The sequence below is a fragment of the Mesoplodon bidens genome (genome assembly GCF_964165515.1).
Source record: "Mesoplodon bidens genome assembly, chromosome: 14".
Classification (NCBI taxonomy): Eukaryota; Metazoa; Chordata; class Mammalia; order Artiodactyla; family Ziphiidae; genus Mesoplodon; species Mesoplodon bidens.
In genome coordinates this window covers 53,546,476-53,565,883 of record NC_138170.1, presented here as the reverse complement: position 1 = coordinate 53,565,883, position 19,408 = coordinate 53,546,476, and the positions used below count along the sequence as shown (strand labels likewise).

The following is a 19,408-nucleotide window of genomic DNA, read 5'->3' as shown; positions in this document are numbered from 1 at the left end:
AATTATTAAATCTGTATGGTTACTGCAATAATGTTAACAGTTGTTTTTTGGAAAAGTTGAAAACCTTATGAAGAATTTAGGACAAAGTAAAGGATCACTTCAATAATAAATTTCACGCTCCAGGAAAGCAGTTTTAAAACTAAAATGACCAACTTGAAGATTCTAAATTCACTTAATTTATAATGATACATGACAAATATATGAAGCTATTATAACTTTTGCTTTTTATATACCACGTTATGATTTGCAATATTAGGAATACTTACCTTGCTCCAAAGATTTATATTCATAGACCTGCAGGGGGCAGCAAAGGATTAAAAATAAACCCAAAAGTTTAAAAAACATTTTTAAGTTAAAAGACACTAGCAATTATTATATGCAATGCATACAGATGAAAGCCCTAAAAAATATAAGTAAATAAGTGTTTCCAAAATCAAGGTGAATTTTCAAGCCAAGGTAATTTAGAAAGATTGACTCTCATTTACTTTGAACCCTCAAAATAAAGAGATTTACTGATTCTTGCTCTTGCTCTGATTCAAGAACAAGTAAATCTTGGGGTCCCAGTTTGATGGAGCAGGATATTTGCACGGTCTCAAAGTATCTACCCAAGACTGCTTATTACTTGTAATGGTAAAGACACTAACCACATAATGGAGAAATTGCACCAATATCTTCACTGAGTGATCAAAATTAATACCACTAATGAGATGCTGATGGACACATTTTAGATATAATTCCGAGAAGGACAGAACATCACTCCTGTGGTATTCCAATCAGGGATGTAACATGAAACTAATCACGGGGAACCATCATGAGGAACATTCTAGAAAATAACCGGCCTGTATTCTCCAAAACTATTAAACTATTAATGTCATAAACGACAAAGGCTGAAGAACTGTTCCAGATCAGAGAAAATTAAAGAGAAAAGACAACTAACATCCGTCCCTGAACTGGATTCTGTTCTGGAGGGAGGAAAATAAAAAAAAAAAAAAGAGAGCAAGAAAGAGAAAATAATTGATAAAACTGGTATATGAGCTATATTAGATAAAAATATTCCATCAACGTTAAATTTCCTGAATTTGTCAACTGTGATGCAGTTGTGTTAAGGGAACATCTTTGTTCTGTGGAATTATATACTGACATATTTAAGGATAAAGGGTCATGACATATGCAACCTAAGCCCAAATAGTTCCAAAAAATTAAAATTTATATATACATGCATGTATAAATAGATGGAAAGAATGTATAATGATAATGTCAAAAACTGCTAAAAGTTAATAAAGTTCTCTGTACTACTCTTGTAATTTTCTATAAATTTGAAATTATTTCAGGAAAGCAAAAAGAACAGCTCACCCAAATTCTGACTGTTTAAATGAAAAATCATTTACAAAACTGGGTAACCAATGAACCCTAGTCTTATACTATTTAAGCTTTGTAAACTTAATGTCTGTAAGCTTTGTATATTTAATTCAAACACAGAATCTACTTTAAAGAGACTAGTTACATTTTAATGATAATTTTACAATGCAAATATGATTTATATATTTATTATAATTATGTATATTATACTTAACATTGTAAAATACCCACAAAACTTACAGGCCTTTTTAAACCTATACCCACAAAAATTCATAGCCCTCTTTAAACTTGAGGTTGGGTAGTTTAGGGTGGACTGTTTTGGTATAGTGAGTTAATAAGGCACTTATTTTAACTTTAAAAACATTCAGAATGAACTACTGACACACATGACTACTTGGATGGATTTCAGGGACATTACGCTGAGTGAAAAAAGGCCAATCTCAAAATATGATATACTCTATGAGTCCAGTTATATAACCTTTGCAAACTAAAATTATAAAAATTGAGAACAAATCAGAGGTTGCCATAGGTTAGGGATGGTGGATGGGAGATAAAGAGGTACTGGGGGCGGGGGTAATTTGTAGTGATGGCATAGTTCTGTATCTTCACTGCAGTAATGGTTACACAAATCTATACGTGTGATAAAATGAGATGTAACCATTGGGGGAAAACGGATGGAGAGTATACAGGCCCTTTGTGTCCTATCTTTGCAACTTCCATGACTCCATAATTACTTCAAAACAGAAAATAAAAACATGTTCCATGCCCCTCTAGAATCCTCTGCCTTATGATAAAAATCATCCCTCCTACTAAAGCACATTAGGAAAAAGTTCTGAAAAAGATGAAATCTTATTCATAAGTGGGGGAAAAAAATGTTTACAAAGCCCTGCATTTAATAGTGTTTCTTCCAATTTTGGAAAATCTCTGAGTAATCAGTTAGCAGAAGACATGATAAACTGACCTAAAAATTGTATCTCTAGGCTGAACTGGAAGACAATCTCCCAACTGTTACAAGAAAGTTTTTCAGCTCATCCATCCACTGATTACAGAGCAGCCTCCTCCGACTTGACACTTCTATATGTTTGAAAAAAAAAAAAAATTTTTTTTTTGGGGGCCAAATAGTAAGTGAAAGAAGAGTGAGCATTCAAAATATGAAGATATGGACTTCCCTGGCGGTCCAGCAAGTAAGACTCCACGCTCCCAATGCAGGGGGCCCGGGTTCGAGCCCTGGTCGGGGAACTAGATCCCACATGCATGCCACTACTAAGAAGCTCACATGCCACTACTAAGAAGCCCGCATGCCACAACTAAAGATCCTTCATGCCGCAACGAAGATCCTGCGTGCTGCAACTAAGACCTGGCGCAGCCAAAATAAATTAATTAGTTTTAAAAAAAAGAAGATAAAATGCTGTGCAGTGAAGAATAAGATACAGTAAAAATCTATATTGATAAAAAAATCAGGCATCTTTTTTGGTTAGGCTAGAATCCGCTTTAATTCCAAGAAACCTGAACCTGTAGATAGATGCTTACCACACCTAAGGAATTGGGGTAGGGGGTGGTGGTGCTGGGGAGGAAGGTGGGAAGAAGGGGAGTAGGGAAATCAGTTTGCAAGGACTTGAGAAGCCAATGCCCAAAAGTGCACAATATTAAGTGGCAAGATTTGCAGTGGTTTGTCATCTGTCCTGTACCATGGACCCCTCTGGGACTTTGGTGAATTCGTTTTCTCAGTTACTGTTAGTTTTGTCAGGTGTGATAACATTACAGTGGTTGTTTTATTTAAAGTAAGTTCTGAGGTATACATGAGACAGAATGACAAGAGGTCCATAATTTTAAACAGTCTAGGGGAAAAAAGGGGGGTGGCGGTGGGGAAGGAATAAATGAAACAAGACTGCCCAAATCTTAACTGTTGAAGCTGGGCAGTGGCTACTTTGGAGTTCTACTTTCGTGAATGATGGAAAGCTCCATAATGAAAAATAAACACATACCATCTCTGGTCTAAATTTTACATCTCTATTCTAACTCTCAGCATTAATAAACTGGGCTTTCTTTTTAAGGAAAGCTACTTTAATCATATCTTTCATCAAACATCAACTTAATGTAGAACAAAAAGTATTCCTAAGATAGTAAATTGCCATCAAACCTGGCACGAAGTACCTAGGGAAGGCAAAGAGGCAAACTTGCAAAACTGTACACATATCTAAAGTAACTGAAAATGACTAAAAGCACTACCTTGAACGTGAAGCTTCATGACAGATGGCACAGGTCCAGAAAAAACAAACTAAAAAACCCCACACAGAATCTTTTAAACTAAGCTGTGTGAAGGATAGTTAACACTTCTTCATCACACATTCAATCCGTGCAATCTGGCTTCTGGCCCCAAACCTCCACTGAAAGTACTCTTACTATTACCACTAATCTCAATTCAAAATTCAACTAACACCTTCTGGTCCCCTTTGACTAAGTTTTGAGATTTGTGTTGTTGATCATTCCCTGCCAGTCTTCCAGTGATGCTACTCAATCTGTTTCAGAAATCCTCCTTCCCTAGGTGCTCCTTAAAAACAATCCTCTGTACTAGGTTCCAAGTGCATTATATTTTTAAATTTTTAAGACAATCCTACAAGTAGGTATTTAAATTCCCTGTTTCCCAGAAGAAACAGACTCAGAGAGGCTAAGTTTAGAATTATCTTCACCGGAAGTTCCACAGGCACCTAAAAGGATCCCACGAATTGCTGATTACCTCTTGCTGTTGTCCTATTCCCCCACCTACCCTTACCGGTACCCTTTTCTCCCCGCTTCAAATATCCATTGTCAGTCTTAACCTTCATTATGTCAATCTTTCAGCGGCTGAAAGCCATGACTCAAGGTCTAAACTTCATAACTTAGAATGAGATCATTTGTGAAGAGCCCCAGGCTACCATTTTGGCTTTATTTCTTGCCATTATTTCATGGGCAACCATTATGTCAATCTATCATCAGGTTCCCAAATGCACTGTTCTCTCAGCTTCAATGCCTTTGCCTGGAATGCCCTTCCTTCCCCTGGGCAAATGCTTATTCATCCTTTAACCTCAGTTCAGCACCTTCTCTACACATCTTGCCCTGACCCATTCCGCCCCTAACCTTGGCAGAAAGAGACAGTGATTCAGTTATATATATATATATATATATATATATATATATATACACATATTCTTTTTCATTATGGTTTATTACAGGATATTGAATATAGTTCCCTGTGCTATTCAGTAGGACCTGTTGTTTATCTCTTTTATATATAGTAGTTTGCATCTGCTAATCCTAAACTCCTAATTTATTCCTCCCCCCATTTCACCTTTGGTAACCATAAGTTTGTTTTCTATGTCTGTGAGTCTGTTTCTGTTTTGTAAATAAGTTCACTTGTATCTTATTTTAGATTCCACATAAAAGTGATATATGATATTTGTCTTTCTGACTTACTTCACTTAGCATGATAATCTCTAGGTCTCTCCATGTTGCAGCAAATGACATTGTTTCATTCTTTTTATGGCTAAGGAGTATTCCATTGTGTGTGTGTGTGTGTATGCACATGTGTACACACCACATCTTCTTTATCCATTCAGATAGTATCTTCTCCTCTATATATTCATAATTATCAAGATAAGTTTGCAGTTGCTTTCCTATTTTCTGGTACCTAGTTAACAAGTTGGGGGCAAGAAGATTCCTATTCATTCTTGAATTACCTATTACCTCACAGTCCCAGCCTTTAACACACACTAAGAGCTAATATTTCCTGAGTACTCACAAACTGTACTTCATGAAGTACTTCCCTTCTCCTTGTAAAAATGTCATTGAGTGGGAGCCTCACTGGCTGACTGAAAAGAGGAACTTAACACCTGGCACTTAACTTGGTTGACTGTGACAGGGCTAGTGTCAGAAACTTGATTTTTTTCAACATGTGAAAGGCAGCCCTGCTCCAATGGTACAGATTCCCACTTGTCAAGTTCAAACTCTTGCCACTGGGTCAGAAAAATCTCTCCTTATATCACAGAACTCTTTATCTATGGACTATGAAGACTTAAGTGCCTCCAAGCCAATTCTCAAACATTTCTCTTTTTGGTATTTGCCAACCAAATTTTGAACTATCTTCAGCGACATTTTGTCTCTTAGAAGTGACTCGATATTTCTGGGTGAAGTTTTCAGTAATATACAAAATGTACACTGCCTTCTTTCTCATTTGAACTTTGTTCAACTGGTGCTATTGTTAAGAGGAAAGAAAGTCTTATTCATACTAAACATATTCTTGCCCTGGATTTGACAGAATTCACTAACTTTACCAGTCAGAGTAAATGCCCTTTCAAATTCTTTAAAATAGCTTTATTTTTTAAAAAAAATTTAAAAGTAAAAATTCCCTAATAACCTTGAATAATCCTTCCCTAACTAATAGCAATACTGAATTTTAAACATTTTATATAGGTGACTTAGCCTCTATAGGCTACTAATTTGGTTTATACATTGGGAAACTTTGGGAAGGCATGACACTTAATTGGTATTCAATGACCATCTCCTGAGCTTATCAATTTACAGAAATACTAGCTTGCCACTTAAACACCACTCAAACACCACTCTCAGAATATATGAAGAAAATAGTGTTGGTCTTTCAAAAATATTGTGGGATGGCATAAAAAATTAATCTGGGCCCAAACAGGTTACAGAACACATGGGAGGAACTACTGCCTCTTGGACCATGGATCTACCACTATTAGGCAGGTAATACTAAGGGCAGATAACTCTTACAAAAATTGCATTCCAATACCGAAATGCACATCCCAGTTTCCCTTAGAATTAGCTAAAGTGACTATGCTATCTCATTTAATGTTTTATAACTTATTTCTGATAACTATGAATAATTTTTTTTGGGTAACTTTAAGTGAATCTCTTATGGGCTAATCCTTATAGGAGCTGCAAGACTCTACTGGCAATACCAATCAGTTTGGTTTTCAGAACAGCTTTCAGTCAGTCAGCCAATTCTAAAGTTGCCAGAAGAGTACAACTGGACCCTGAGAAGCATGTGATAGGTGACTGTTTCAAAAGCTGTGCTGAATGTCCTGACAAAGGGATTTGAAAATATATATACTATTTGGCTCAGCATCAAATGAAAGAAGAGAAGGCTACATTAATGCCAAGACAATGGACTGTAATGACTATGTTTTGAATTTTTAATAGTTTTGGGGGTGGGAGGAAAAGAAAGAAATCACCTCTAGTCAAATACTTCAAATTTTGCACATTCTTATGATTAATGCCAAATTACCACCACCTGAAACTTTGCAGTCTCTACAATAAGAAAAATTCATCAACATAATATAGTTTTAGGACCTAGAGATTTAAAATATTTCTCTGGAAGGGACTAATTAAAACTTGTTTTTATAGGGCTATCAGAGCAGACAGACCTTGACAAACAGAGAGCCCTGGAGAACGGCAGAGGGTTGTCCTCAGGCTTCAGCTAAGTACTGATAAGCACATTCGAGTGAAGAAACAATCTGAAGTCCAGGAAACTACATGAGAACTTTCCAGAAGCTCAAAAAAAGACAATTCCCAAAACCCACACATGGAATTGGAATAGTTCACATTCCCAATAATCTCAAAATACATGGGCTAGCAGATAGAATTATCATTATCAGGAGGATACTACCTTAATAGTAGGGCTTGACTAATTTAGTGGGAATAATCCTAGACTAAAAGCTGCTCTAGGGCTTCCCTGGTGGCGCAGTGGTTGAGAGTCCGCCTGCTGATGCAGGGGACGTGGGTTCGTGCCCCGGTCCGGGAAGATCCCACATGCCACAGAGCGGCTGGGCCCGTGAGCCATGGCCGCTGAGCCTGCGCATCCAGAGCCTGTGCTCCGCAACGGGAGAGGCCACAACAGTGAGAGGCCTGCGTACCGCAAAAAAAAAAAAAAAAAAAAAAAAAAGCTGCTCTAGTCCTACCTAACAAGGCACAGAAGCAAGCACTAAGAAAACTGTTCCAAGTAACTTAAGACTGTCTCAGAACAAAACTCAAAAATATTTAGAGGAATTGAAAAAAAAAAAAAAATCCGTATCCACCAACATAAAATCCACATCTGGCATCCAATCAGAAATTATAAACAAGTACAAATGTATGATGTCTGAAAAAAAAATTAACAGAATTAGTAGGCAAGAACATCAAAACATCTATCATTAATATCTCCATATAGAGAAGAAGCATGAACATGATAAGGAGACATGGAAGATTAAAAAAAAAATCTGAATTTCTAGAAGTGAACAATATAACGTCTGAGATTCAAATACATCCTAGATGTATCTCTGCTTCAGCCAGCCTCCACACTGCACAAGTTAGTCTACTTTCTTCAGAATAAAGGACAAGTTCCTTCATGTTTTTAAAAAATTTTACAATCTGATCCTAACCAACATCTCCAATCTCAACAATAAATACTTGTTGAATTAAGGGGAATGCTCAAAAACAGAGGCAGAAACACAGAATATATAAGGCCTCGATAATTAATTCAACAGTGCTGATCATGTGCCAGGTATTAATATCTACATGCTGAAGATAGTGCAATAAACCAAACAAACATGGAACTTATGTTCTAATAATCAAAATAGCTACCACAAAATCTCTGTTACAAAATAGGAGCAAAAAAAGATAAGCATGCCCTTATTTAGAACATTTTATTTTTCCAAATTGCAGTGCATTAGGGTACCTAACTTCCCAGCCCACAATAAACCAGAAACGGGGCTTCCCTGGTGGTGCAGTGGTTGAGAATCTGCCTGCCAGTGCAGGGGACATGGGTTCGAGCCCTGGTCTGGGAAGATCCCACATGCCACGGAGCAACTGGGCCCGTGAGCCACAACTACTGAGCCTGCGCATCTGGAGCCTGTGCTCCACAACAAGAGAGGCCCGTGCACTGCGATGAAGAGTGGCCCCCGCTCGCTGCAACTAGAGAAAGCCCTTGCACAGAAACGAAGATCCAACACAGACAAAAATAAATAAATAAATTTATTTTAAAAAATAAAATAAAATAAACCAGAAACAGCAAATTATTTTAGTGTATGTAGGTTAAGGTTAAGTACAACTGAAAGTTGTCAAGAGGGACAGTAAAAAAAAAAAAAAAAATCTTACAGCAAAGATGACACAAAATTAAAAAGTAGAAACAGAAAACACAGCAACCAGACACGCTTACTGGAGAGGTGAGCAGCTCTCCATACTATAATCTTTAAGCCACTAAAAAGGTCGATGACTGACCTAGGTATATATCAGAATATGCAATTAGGTTTTTTTCATCATAATGAATCAACTTTATAGTCCAAGTACTTTGTTTAAGAAGTCTAGGATTGGGCTTCCCTAGTGGCTCAGTGGTTAAGAATCCACCTGCCAATGCAGGGGACAAGGGTTCAAGCTCTGGTCTGGGAAGCTCCCACATGCCACGGAGCAACCAAGCCCATGAGCCACAACTACTGAGCCCACAGGCCTGGAGCCCATGCTCTGCAACAGAGTAGCCCCCACTCGCTGCAACTAGAGAAAGAAAGCCTGAGCTCAGCAACAAAGACCCAACGCAGCCAAAAATAAATAAATTTATTTTTTAAAAAAAGGAAGCCTAGGGCTTCCCTCGTGGCGCAGTGGTTGAGTCTGCCTGCCGATGCAGGGGACGCGGGTTCGTGCCCCGGTTTGGGAAGATCCCACATGCCGCGGAATGGCTGGGCCCATGAGCCATGGCCGCTGGGCCTGCGTGTCCGGAGCCTGTGCTCCGCAACGGGAGTGGCCACAGCAGTGAGAGAGAGGCCCGCTACCACAAAAAAAAAAAAAGAAGTGTAGGATTTGTGAAATATAACAACCGCCTTTCAAACTGACTAAAAAAATAATAATAAAGGTAAAGAAGGAAATACCCATGATCTGGAAGTTTATATGAAAAACTTTTTTTCAAGTCTTTTGTCAAGGACAATTATATGAAAAGTCACTATATTTCACTTCATAATGCATTATGGGTTCTTGTTTTAAAATCTGGCTCTACTAGCATTTTTATCTACTTGATTATGTGTTCTGTATTTTTCAAATTTTATTTTTAAAGGCACAGACCTTGGTTTGTTTTTTTTTTCTTAACTTCAGGAAAACAGCAATTATTTAAATGTACGTAGGTGTATGAGAGGAGTGGAACTGTACTGGCTAAACAAAGAACGGCAACAAGAATCCCTCCTACTTGTTCTATCTCTTCTTGCCTGCAATGGAGGTTCCGGAGATGTCAACAGAAAACCTACTGCTTCCATCAACAAACAGTCTAAAAATTACTGGGATCAATATCAGAAGTCATTAACATTATAAACACAGAAAGAATGACAATATTAGAAACTCACCCTTTTGCAACCACCTCTGCTAACAACTGATTCAACAAGGACTACCAACGGCTACTATCACCACTGAGTGAAAGGTGCTAGGAAACAGGGTAGACACACTATCTCAAAGTATCACCCCACAGATGCCTTACTAATTACAAAGAAGATGAGGTTCCTTTGCAAGGAAGAGAAGTGGGGGCCACCAATGTAAGCAAATGATCAAAATTAGCTGATGGCACCAAAGTTGGACACCTGACATTACATTCCTTAAGAAATGCCAATCACATATACTTGCTAAAAATGTTCAGTCTGAGTCTGATCGTGAGGGAAAAATTAGGTAAACACAAAATATGAGAGGGACATTCTATAGAGAAAGAAGCCTCGACTCTTTCCCCACCACCACCAAAAAAGTAAGGAATTGTTTTTAAGAGAATAAAGAGATAGCCATCAAATACCGTGCATGAACTTAACTGAATCCTCAAAAAGTAAAACAGCTATAAAAGAATTTTAGAATAGCTGGGACAATCTTACACACACTATGTATATTAGTTGATATTATAATATTGTTAATTTTTAGGAGTGATACTGGTATTGTGATTACATAGATGATGACCTTATTCTTGAGAGATATGTTGAAGGATCCAGTATCATGATGTCTACAACTTCAAGGAGTGCAGCAAAAAAGGAGAAAAAGTGTATATATGTATATGTATATGTCCATATGTATATATTAGAGAAAAAGTGTATGAGAGAGAAAGCAAGTCAATATGGCAAAATATCAACAATTGGTGAATCTACATAAAGGGTATGTGAGTATTTCCTTTACCACTCTTTCAACTTGTCTTTATGTTTGAATATTTTCAAAACAACAAAATTGGGAGAAAAGGTCATTAACGTTCCCTGAGCAGACTGAGGAGAGTAGTATTACACTGAATAAAAGTCTTCTTGTAATTAAATGCTCAAAGTATAAATCAAATATACATGCAAATTTGTCTATAACTCCAACTCGCCATATTCAAAGAGTGCTTTCTTTTTTTGAAACAAGACCTCTACCAAATCAGTATGAATTTCTTGGAATAGATGATAAAAAAAAGGCAGCCTAAACTCACAACTACTTAGTAGGAAGAATAAAATAGATAAGGTTATTTCAGGTAACTAGTATATTGGAAGATAAGAATATCCGTTTCTTTCCTCACACAGTAGGGCAAAAAGGAGAAATCAGTCTATATTCAGGCAAAGATTATATAAGGTGATCATCTTACCTCCTAAAGCCTAGAATTAGGCTGCCTCTCAATGAAGCAAATGAGAAAGGCAATGTATTTGATTCCACTGCAAAAGAAAATAATCATCATAAAACCCCAGACCAAAACCAAAAACTTAAATTATCAATTTATTTGAAAGCACATTTATACCAATACCTTTCAATTTTCATCTGGGAAATATTATTTTAAAAATGGAAAAGTTTTCATACAAAGTTAATTAGAAATTGCAGAAATATATACTGGCAATATAAGCTATCCTTTTAAAACACTTTACTTCATTTACATAAATCTATACAACTAATGAATTTATAAATATTCTTTTGTATAAATGGCAATAACTAATCTACCAGCATACGCAAAGTCAGTCTGGTACACATACCAAGGCTGTATGTTACTGGACAACATGGCACTATGAAGGGAGAGACTGTAACTACCCTTTAAAGACAAAGATGTGGGGGAAAGTTCTTTTCTGAGAGTGGTGTTGGATTCTGTTGAACCACTTACACTTCCTCATTCTATTTTCCACATGATCTATGACCTACATTCATGCAAGAGTGACAACCTAAAGTCGTAATAACCTCTTTACCTCTGTTATGTAACTGATTTATACTCTTTCACTTTTCTGATGATTTGTTTGCTCTACTATTCATTTTGGTATTTAAGTCTACAGCCTTGTATGTTTCAATGCTGACATTCTAAGCCTGATTTGCCTTAGTATAAATATAAGAATCAGGCCTTAATGCATAAGACCTGGTTCTCCACATAACCCTTGCCGTAATTAGCTTGGGACAGAATCACAGTAGGCATATCCTGAATTTATTTTTCCCTGTCACTATATTAAAATAGTGCCATGTTATAAGTGATTGTTTTAATCTTTTCAGTATATATGCAAAGCTGCTACTGAATGATTCAAGAGCGATGGAATTAGATAGGAACTCATAGTGGAGGCAAATTCTGAAGACAGAATTAATAAATACAGTTTAGGTAAAGATTAAGATAGCTGGTTAACTTAAAAAAAAAACTCATGGGAAAAATCAGAGTAGGTTTTAAGATTTGCTCATCTCCCTAAATATGAATAAAAATTTAACCCGCACACATAAGGAGAAATACTTTAGACTGACTGTTAGATCCCTTGAACAGGAAGCATAAGTTTCTCAGTGGTTTCATGTGGCATTTAAAACTCTAAAAATCGTCTCTGAAATGAGCTGTATTTAGTCACTCAGGAATTTTAAAGTGGATACACCACATGCTTTTCGGTAACCTTTCGTTTTGCCTGATCAAATTAATTTCCATGCCTACAAAATCAAGTGGGAAAATGTTTCTTACTACTCCACAAACTTGATCAAAATAAGCCATTTAATAAGTCAGGGGGATGGAATGTACAGCATGGTGACTACAGTTAATAATACTATATTTCATATGTGGAAGTTGTTGAGAGAGTAGATCTTTGAAATCCTCATCACAAGAAAAAAAAAATTTTGTAACCACGTATGTGGACGAATGTTAACCAGGCTTACTGTGGTGACCACTTTGCAATATACACAAATATTGAATCATTATGCTGTACACCTGAAACTAATATAATATTGTGTATCAATTATACCTCAATTAAAAAAAAAAGACAAGCCATTTACTTTTCTCTACTACCTGCCATTCCTTGTAGTAACCAAAAGTGCCTATCTATAAGCAGCCTACAGGGAATACCAGCAATTATAGAACTAACTGCTCTTCAAAGATCTGTAATTCAAAGGGTGAGGAAGCTGAAATCTTCTTTAGTCTTTAAGTTCATGGCATTTTTCTTTTTCACATTTAATAAACAACCTCTTGGAAACTTATTTCTAAACTATTCAAATTAGTATTTTACAGAATATTATCAAGTTTTTATTCATTAAAAAGGTGACCAGAAACATCTCAGCAAAATGGAAGGCTGCTGACAAAAAGCATCTAGTTTCCTTAGCAACAATCAAGTGTGAAAAAATTCAAGAGGTTGACAGTGAAGTGGAATGGATGCTATGATAAAGGGAAAAGGCAGCTCTCATGTATCCACCTTATGCACCTAGATTCCTCAGCTAATGCTTCTCTGTTTTCATCTTGTCAGCATGGAAAATCTATGTATTATACAGAGTAGAAGGCAAAATCAATACTCTCGGATAGCAGCCAGCATTAATACTCAACCTTACACTCAAAATAACTACACCTCTAACAGTCAACGCTTTCATACTGAACTCTTCGCCTTTCCCCTTATAATAATACAATAAACTATTTTAAATAACTCAAACACAGGTAATATATACCAGTAATCTGGTTTTTACAAAGCTTCCACTTACACAATTTGAAAATAGTTAATAAAATCTTAACTTTTAACATTTCAGTGGACTAGAAATTGACGTTTGTATATTTATTTTTAAATGATATCTCTTTCACAAGATGTGAAACACTGTCAAGATAATGCCATAGATATGTTAAAAATTAAAATTAAAAAATGTCTAATTTACTAAAATTAAAACATAGTACAGTGGAAAAATAAGTTTAAGATTAGATGATCTTGGTTGGGTCTGACTCAATCACTCACTTTGGGCAAATCATTTAACATCTCTGCCTTTCTTCATCTATCAATGGAGGAAGTTTATTAACATGTGATGAACGTTGTAAAGCACCCTATCATTTATAAGTGTTTGGAAACATTTACTGTATTTTTAATAATGAGGACTGGGAGATGGCTTTGTGTAACTGAGGGCCATAATAGGCATTAGTTTAGAAAACACTTTCAAAAACAAGATCTCTTATGATTCTCACAACTCCCACAAGGTAGACAGATAGGCAATACTATGCCATTTCATAAAATTGAAACAAAAGAACAATACGGATATTTGTCTCAGGTCCTATATCAGCAGCTTAATTATAAATAGGACCCAAGTCCTCTGGGTCCCCAGTCAACCCAACACCACGTTATCTCCAAGGTCCTATTAACTTTAAAGTTACTTCCAAATTATCTACAAGTTAAACTCATAAACTATCTTATAAGGCTAACAAATAAAACATATAAAAACTTCCTTGCTTTTGAGGAAAATACTTTGAACTACTTGAGGCAGGCAGTGAGGGCATGAACCACCCTGTATGCCCTCAAAAGTAACTGAAATTAACACCTGTCAAGCTTTCTTCTAATGCTGCATACTTACAAAATGATAAAATATAGTCTAAGTTTCCATTTACTGCTTCAATTCTCAATTCAGCTTGAGAAAATATACTATCTTCATGTAGACATCCATTTTCCTAGGGATAAAGCATATTTCAATGATAATACACCTCAGCTAAAAATATTTTGATATGTCATTCAAATTTCCTGTTTTCCCATTTCTTTATATGACCGTATTCTGATAATCCTTCATTTAAAAAAGATCGTTTTCTAAAATAATGCAAATAAACTGAATAACCAAACTTCAGCAAAAGCTGAGATACAGTCCCAACATACCAAATTAAATGCTTATCTTCAAATTCATATAATCTGTTACCCTTAGAGTGCCTTCCTTCTAGGAAGAGTTTACTATTGAAGACATTAGAACAATTCTCTAATTAACAACAAAATAAAAATTGAATGCATTGATCTAAAATGATATTTTAAGACATATAATGAGGTAAAGATTAAATTTATTTTTATTTAACTCCAAATGGCTAATGACTTATCTCAACATCATATTTAATAATCTAAGTATATGGGCTGAAATTTAGCCAAACATGTTTACTGAACCACTTTATAATAATAGCACAATATTAAAAATTAACTAATCAATAATAAGAAATGAATAAGGATAAATTACAGTATATCCACACAATAAAACATCATACAAGCATAAACAATCATTTGTGGAATTACATACTATAATGTAAAGGTGCCAAGTGAAAAAAGTAGGTTTTGGGGAAACAAGAACATGTGGGAAAATTACTTTTTTAAATATATTTTTTAACAGTAAAATATGTATAGCACAGTGTCAAAACACACTGTTAAATACTCAGGGAAGAAAGGTAAAGACACTCAAGACATAAACTCTCCATTTAAGAGGACTGTAATTATGAAATCATTTCAAGGAAAGAAAAGAACACTCTAACAATATTAGAAAAATAAAGGCATTATGTGAATAACCACCTAGGAAACAGGTCTTCTGAACAAAATATTTCTTACTAAAATGTGTGGTACTCCACCACGTTGTTCCTAATTGCATAGCACTTTATTCTGAAAACGGAAAGTGTAACCATTGCTGACCCAGTGCACTGGGTCAATTTTTCATATGCCCCTTTATAAATGCCTTACTTATTCTGGTGGGGACAGGAATTATCTGGCAGGAAAACAATGCTCTGGGGTCAAAGAAAAGATCACTTAAAAAAAAAAAACAGAACAGTAAATAATACTAAGAGTTTATTATGAAAATTCATATAGAAGTGAAAAGTAATATTCAAAAATGAAAGGTACAGTTGCACTGTAGAGTGGGATTAAAGAGTGAAACTGTTTCATTTAAATTTTGTCTGATACTGGCATACTGTCTTTTCAACACACAAGAAAAACACTACTTTACCTTTGTAAGACTTTTAAGTTTAGTAACTACAGATGCTAGACTTCCCTGGTGGTCCAGTGGGTAAGACTCCATACTCCCAATGCAGAGGGCCCAGGTTCGATCCCTGGTAGGGGAACTAGATCCCACATGCATGCTGCAACTAAGAGTTCACATGCCACAACTAAGAAGCCTGAATGTCACACTAAAGACCCCACATGCCACAACTAAGACCTGGTGCAGCCAAAATAAATAAATAAATATTTAAAAAAAAAAAAAACCTACAGATGTTACACTAACCAATATTTTTACAAAGCTTCAGAAAATTATATACCAACATAACCATTTTAGTCTCAGCTCAGTGACTTTTTTTTTTTTGATTACCACGAAACATTAGGGAGAAAAAATGTTCTTCAATTATGAAATTAAAACCACACTTGCACTCACCTGCAAAATAGCACGAACTGACTTTACACTATCAAAGCATGGAAACACGTAATTTATGTATGTCTCCTGATCAGGAGTTACTCCTATTTCATGCATTCCTTTGAGGACTTCAACTATACCTGTAAAATCAAATTTAGAAGCACAAAGATGAGGAACTTGGAATAAATTAACAAACAATCAAAAAGTTCAGTTCATTTACTTTCTGAATTATAATGTAGGAAAAGTACTCAGCATTTTGTTTATCTGAAAGAGAAAGAACAACAGAACTGGATAGTAAGATGATAAATGAAAAAATTTTATTGCTCCTTCCTTCATCTCTCCCTATTAATTCAGGAGAAAGTGCTAAGGAAATACCCTAGAAATAATAAGAAAAATGAAAACAAGCAAGATGCTTAGTAATTTCCAATATCCCAACTGAACAGAGATCATAAAACAGCACTGCTATCACAGAGCAATATGGATCTACAAAATAAAACTTGACATGACTAAATACTGCAGAGAGAAGGGTTTAGAGGAATGGGGTGAGAGGAGATCTTTCCAAGACAAAAGTTTTTTGTTTGTTTTTTTTTTTTTTTTGCAGTACGCGGGCCTCTCACTGTTGTGGCCTCTCCCGTTGCAGAGCACAGGTTCCGGATGCACAGGCTCAGCAGCCATGGCTCACAGGCCCAGCCGCTCCACGGCATGTGGGATCTTCCCGGACCAGGGCACGAACCCGTGTCCCCTGCATCGGCATGCGGACTCAACCACTGCGCCACCAGGGAAGCCCAAAAGTGTTTTTAAGTTAAGCACTTACGAACACTTTTGTCTCAGGTATGGGACTCAGATGGGATGGAGTAGGCAGAGGATGGCTGCTTTTGTTATAAACCGTGCAGTATATTTGACTTGTAAAACTATGTATGATTTTTCTGAGTGATTACTTTGATAAAAAATTATATGTTTAAAAAAAAAAAAGTTAAGCACTTACGTAAAGAATTCCCTAATTGTGACCAACAAGTGATTTCCTATTTCATAATACAAGAACAAAAAATGAATAGAGAACTGATTCTAATGAATTAGTCTCATTATATTTTAAACTATAAAAGTCCTTTCTCTTCCCCCATTTGTAAAAATATCTTTTATTAACTTCTTAAAAGTACAGTTCATGTTTTCCAAAGCTACAGTTAGCTTTAAATAGTATAAACTGATTTAAATCAGACCAATTAATTCTAGAATATTGTCAAACTACTCAGGTATTACCTATTTTTGACAGAGACAGCAGTTTAATAAAAGAAAGGACTCACTTGTTTTCCTCTTTAAAATTTACTTCTTTAGCTTCATTACTTTCACAGTATTAAAACTTCCCCTAAATGTCCCTGTTTTTGCCCTATGGTATCATCTACAGAAAAACTGTATTTCTATATATTTGTTATGTAATACACTCTAATACAAAAACTTGACTGTAAATTCTCACTGAATACAAAAACATACAGGCAAGTCCAACTACATTATGAATATTTGCACAATTCTTTTAGATAAAATTTAGATTATAGATCAAAACATTTTAAACAGTTCATTATGTTTAAAATTACCTAATATCTTCAAAACCTTAGATAATTAGATATATTTTTCAAGATGTAAAAATAAGAGGGAAAAAACCCTGAAAGACAAAGCATGTGCTTACTTATAAATTTAAGAGAACATGCATGTAGAGTCGGTCCATATAGCACACAAAAGTCTAACAATAATTGTAAGCAAAATTTAAAACTATTCCTCTAACAACTTCCTGGGAATCAGTACTAGTCACCTTCATATCTATCATAAAATGGCAATCACACTGCGCTCTTCTTCATATGCAAAGATTACTAAGCACCTGACAGGAGGACGTAGCTGCTTTTCTTTTGTTTTTAGCTGCTTTTCAATTACTAGTAATAGTCTTGTGCTAATCTAATGTCCTCAATGTCCCTTCTGGCCAGTAATGACTGCTTTCATGACCATGGTTTAAAGTACATAGCTGAATGTCTGATAAGACACTACAGAGAAGTGACAAAACAAAAACAGGTTTTGCAATTTAAAGAGACCTACCTTTCAACCCTGGTTCTTCCACTTAATGGCAGTGTAAATCTGAGCAAGTAACTCCACTTTTCTGAGCCGTAATTTCTTAGCTTACACACTAGAAATGGCAATATGCCAGAACCGTGCCTTCTAGACACTTTAACATGTACCTTTTGGCTTGATCCTTCTACCCACCATCCATGGATTAAGCAAGGCAATACGAGTTAAGGCACTCAATAAATAGAGCAATTTTCTGACCTATAAGAGTTCATGCCTATTGAATGGATAGAAGCAAAGTAACAAAAATTGTAAATATTACCCACAGGTATGGAAGAAATTCTGTGGTCTAGGCCTAGAGGAAGATGGAGGTCAATAGGAAAAACAGAACATACTGAACAAAAAGAACCGCAGTATTACAACTCAGTTTAGATCAATATATCAGGTTCATATTAACAAGGCTTTCAGCCTATTGGGTGGGTGGGGAGAAGGGGGGTGTATACTTCTCTATTTAAATAAAGCTGGAAATGCCTTTAGAAGTCCAATAATCTGTATTTTAACAAAACTGTTAAAGTAAGCGATTTCTTCAAGATCAGAGACATGTCTTGAAAAAGAAACCTTGTCTCCTAATTGCTGGCAGGTGCTTGTAACACTACAAAACTGCAAAAACCTACACTTTTCCCTCCAATCAGAAGGATGTGGGATCAAGTCATTTTGCATACAGGAATGATAATAAAGCTGCCTATTTACTTCTCAGGGTGGTCATTAAAACTAAAAAAAAAAAATGTGTGAAACCCTAAAAATACTAAATAAATGCTAATAGTAACTGTGATTTAATTTTTTTAGCTGTCTTAAAATACCCTATTAATTTCTAAAATTTAGCATAAGGTAACTTTCATTTTCTAATGTTTGAAAACAGGCCAACAAATTGATTGCAGAGAGAAGATTCCTATTCCTATACAAACACTTCCCCTCATCATCTATGCCTCAAATACATTTCATTCTCTTAATTCATTTTTCCAATAATGTTTTTCAGGGAGAGGAGTGCATTCTGCTCATTTAGATGACCTGGGTTGGTATTTGTAACTTATGTATCTTTCCAACTGAAACTAAAGCAGGTTTAAGAAAACCTGGGTTCACACCATTGCTCAGCCAAGTTCAGTCACTCCCTCAAGCACTCTGAGGAAGCACACAAGGATATCCCTTCAGTAACTATAGTTGGGACAGGAAGAGGGAAACACTTCTCAGTAAGGAGAAGGAAAGGTGATTGATCTGACATACCTACATACATCCTGCTCAAAAATATAATTCATATTTCTTTTTAAAATAAAAGATTAAAATAATCATATATTAACTTAGATAAACAAGGATCCCAAACCTCTGTGAACTTAGAAAATCTAAACAATCTAGTAAAAATATTTCAAAT

The 19,408-nt window shown here is 35.6% G+C and overlaps 1 protein-coding gene across 1 annotated transcript in view; it reads right to left on the bottom strand.

The window, feature by feature from the left end:
- LRPPRC (leucine rich pentatricopeptide repeat containing) overlaps window positions 1-19,408 on the bottom strand; it is a 104,449-nt gene that overhangs the window by 58,360 nt on the left and 26,681 nt on the right. Inside the window, exons 12-15 of the mRNA XM_081253956.1 lie at window positions 15,955-16,073; window positions 14,140-14,233; window positions 10,961-11,027; window positions 267-294 (exon numbers count right to left, since the gene is read on the bottom strand). Of these exons, the coding sequence (XP_081110082.1) occupies window positions 267-294; window positions 10,961-11,027; window positions 14,140-14,233; window positions 15,955-16,073 (308 nt within the window). The remainder of the gene's footprint in view (window positions 1-266; window positions 295-10,960; window positions 11,028-14,139; window positions 14,234-15,954; window positions 16,074-19,408) is intronic.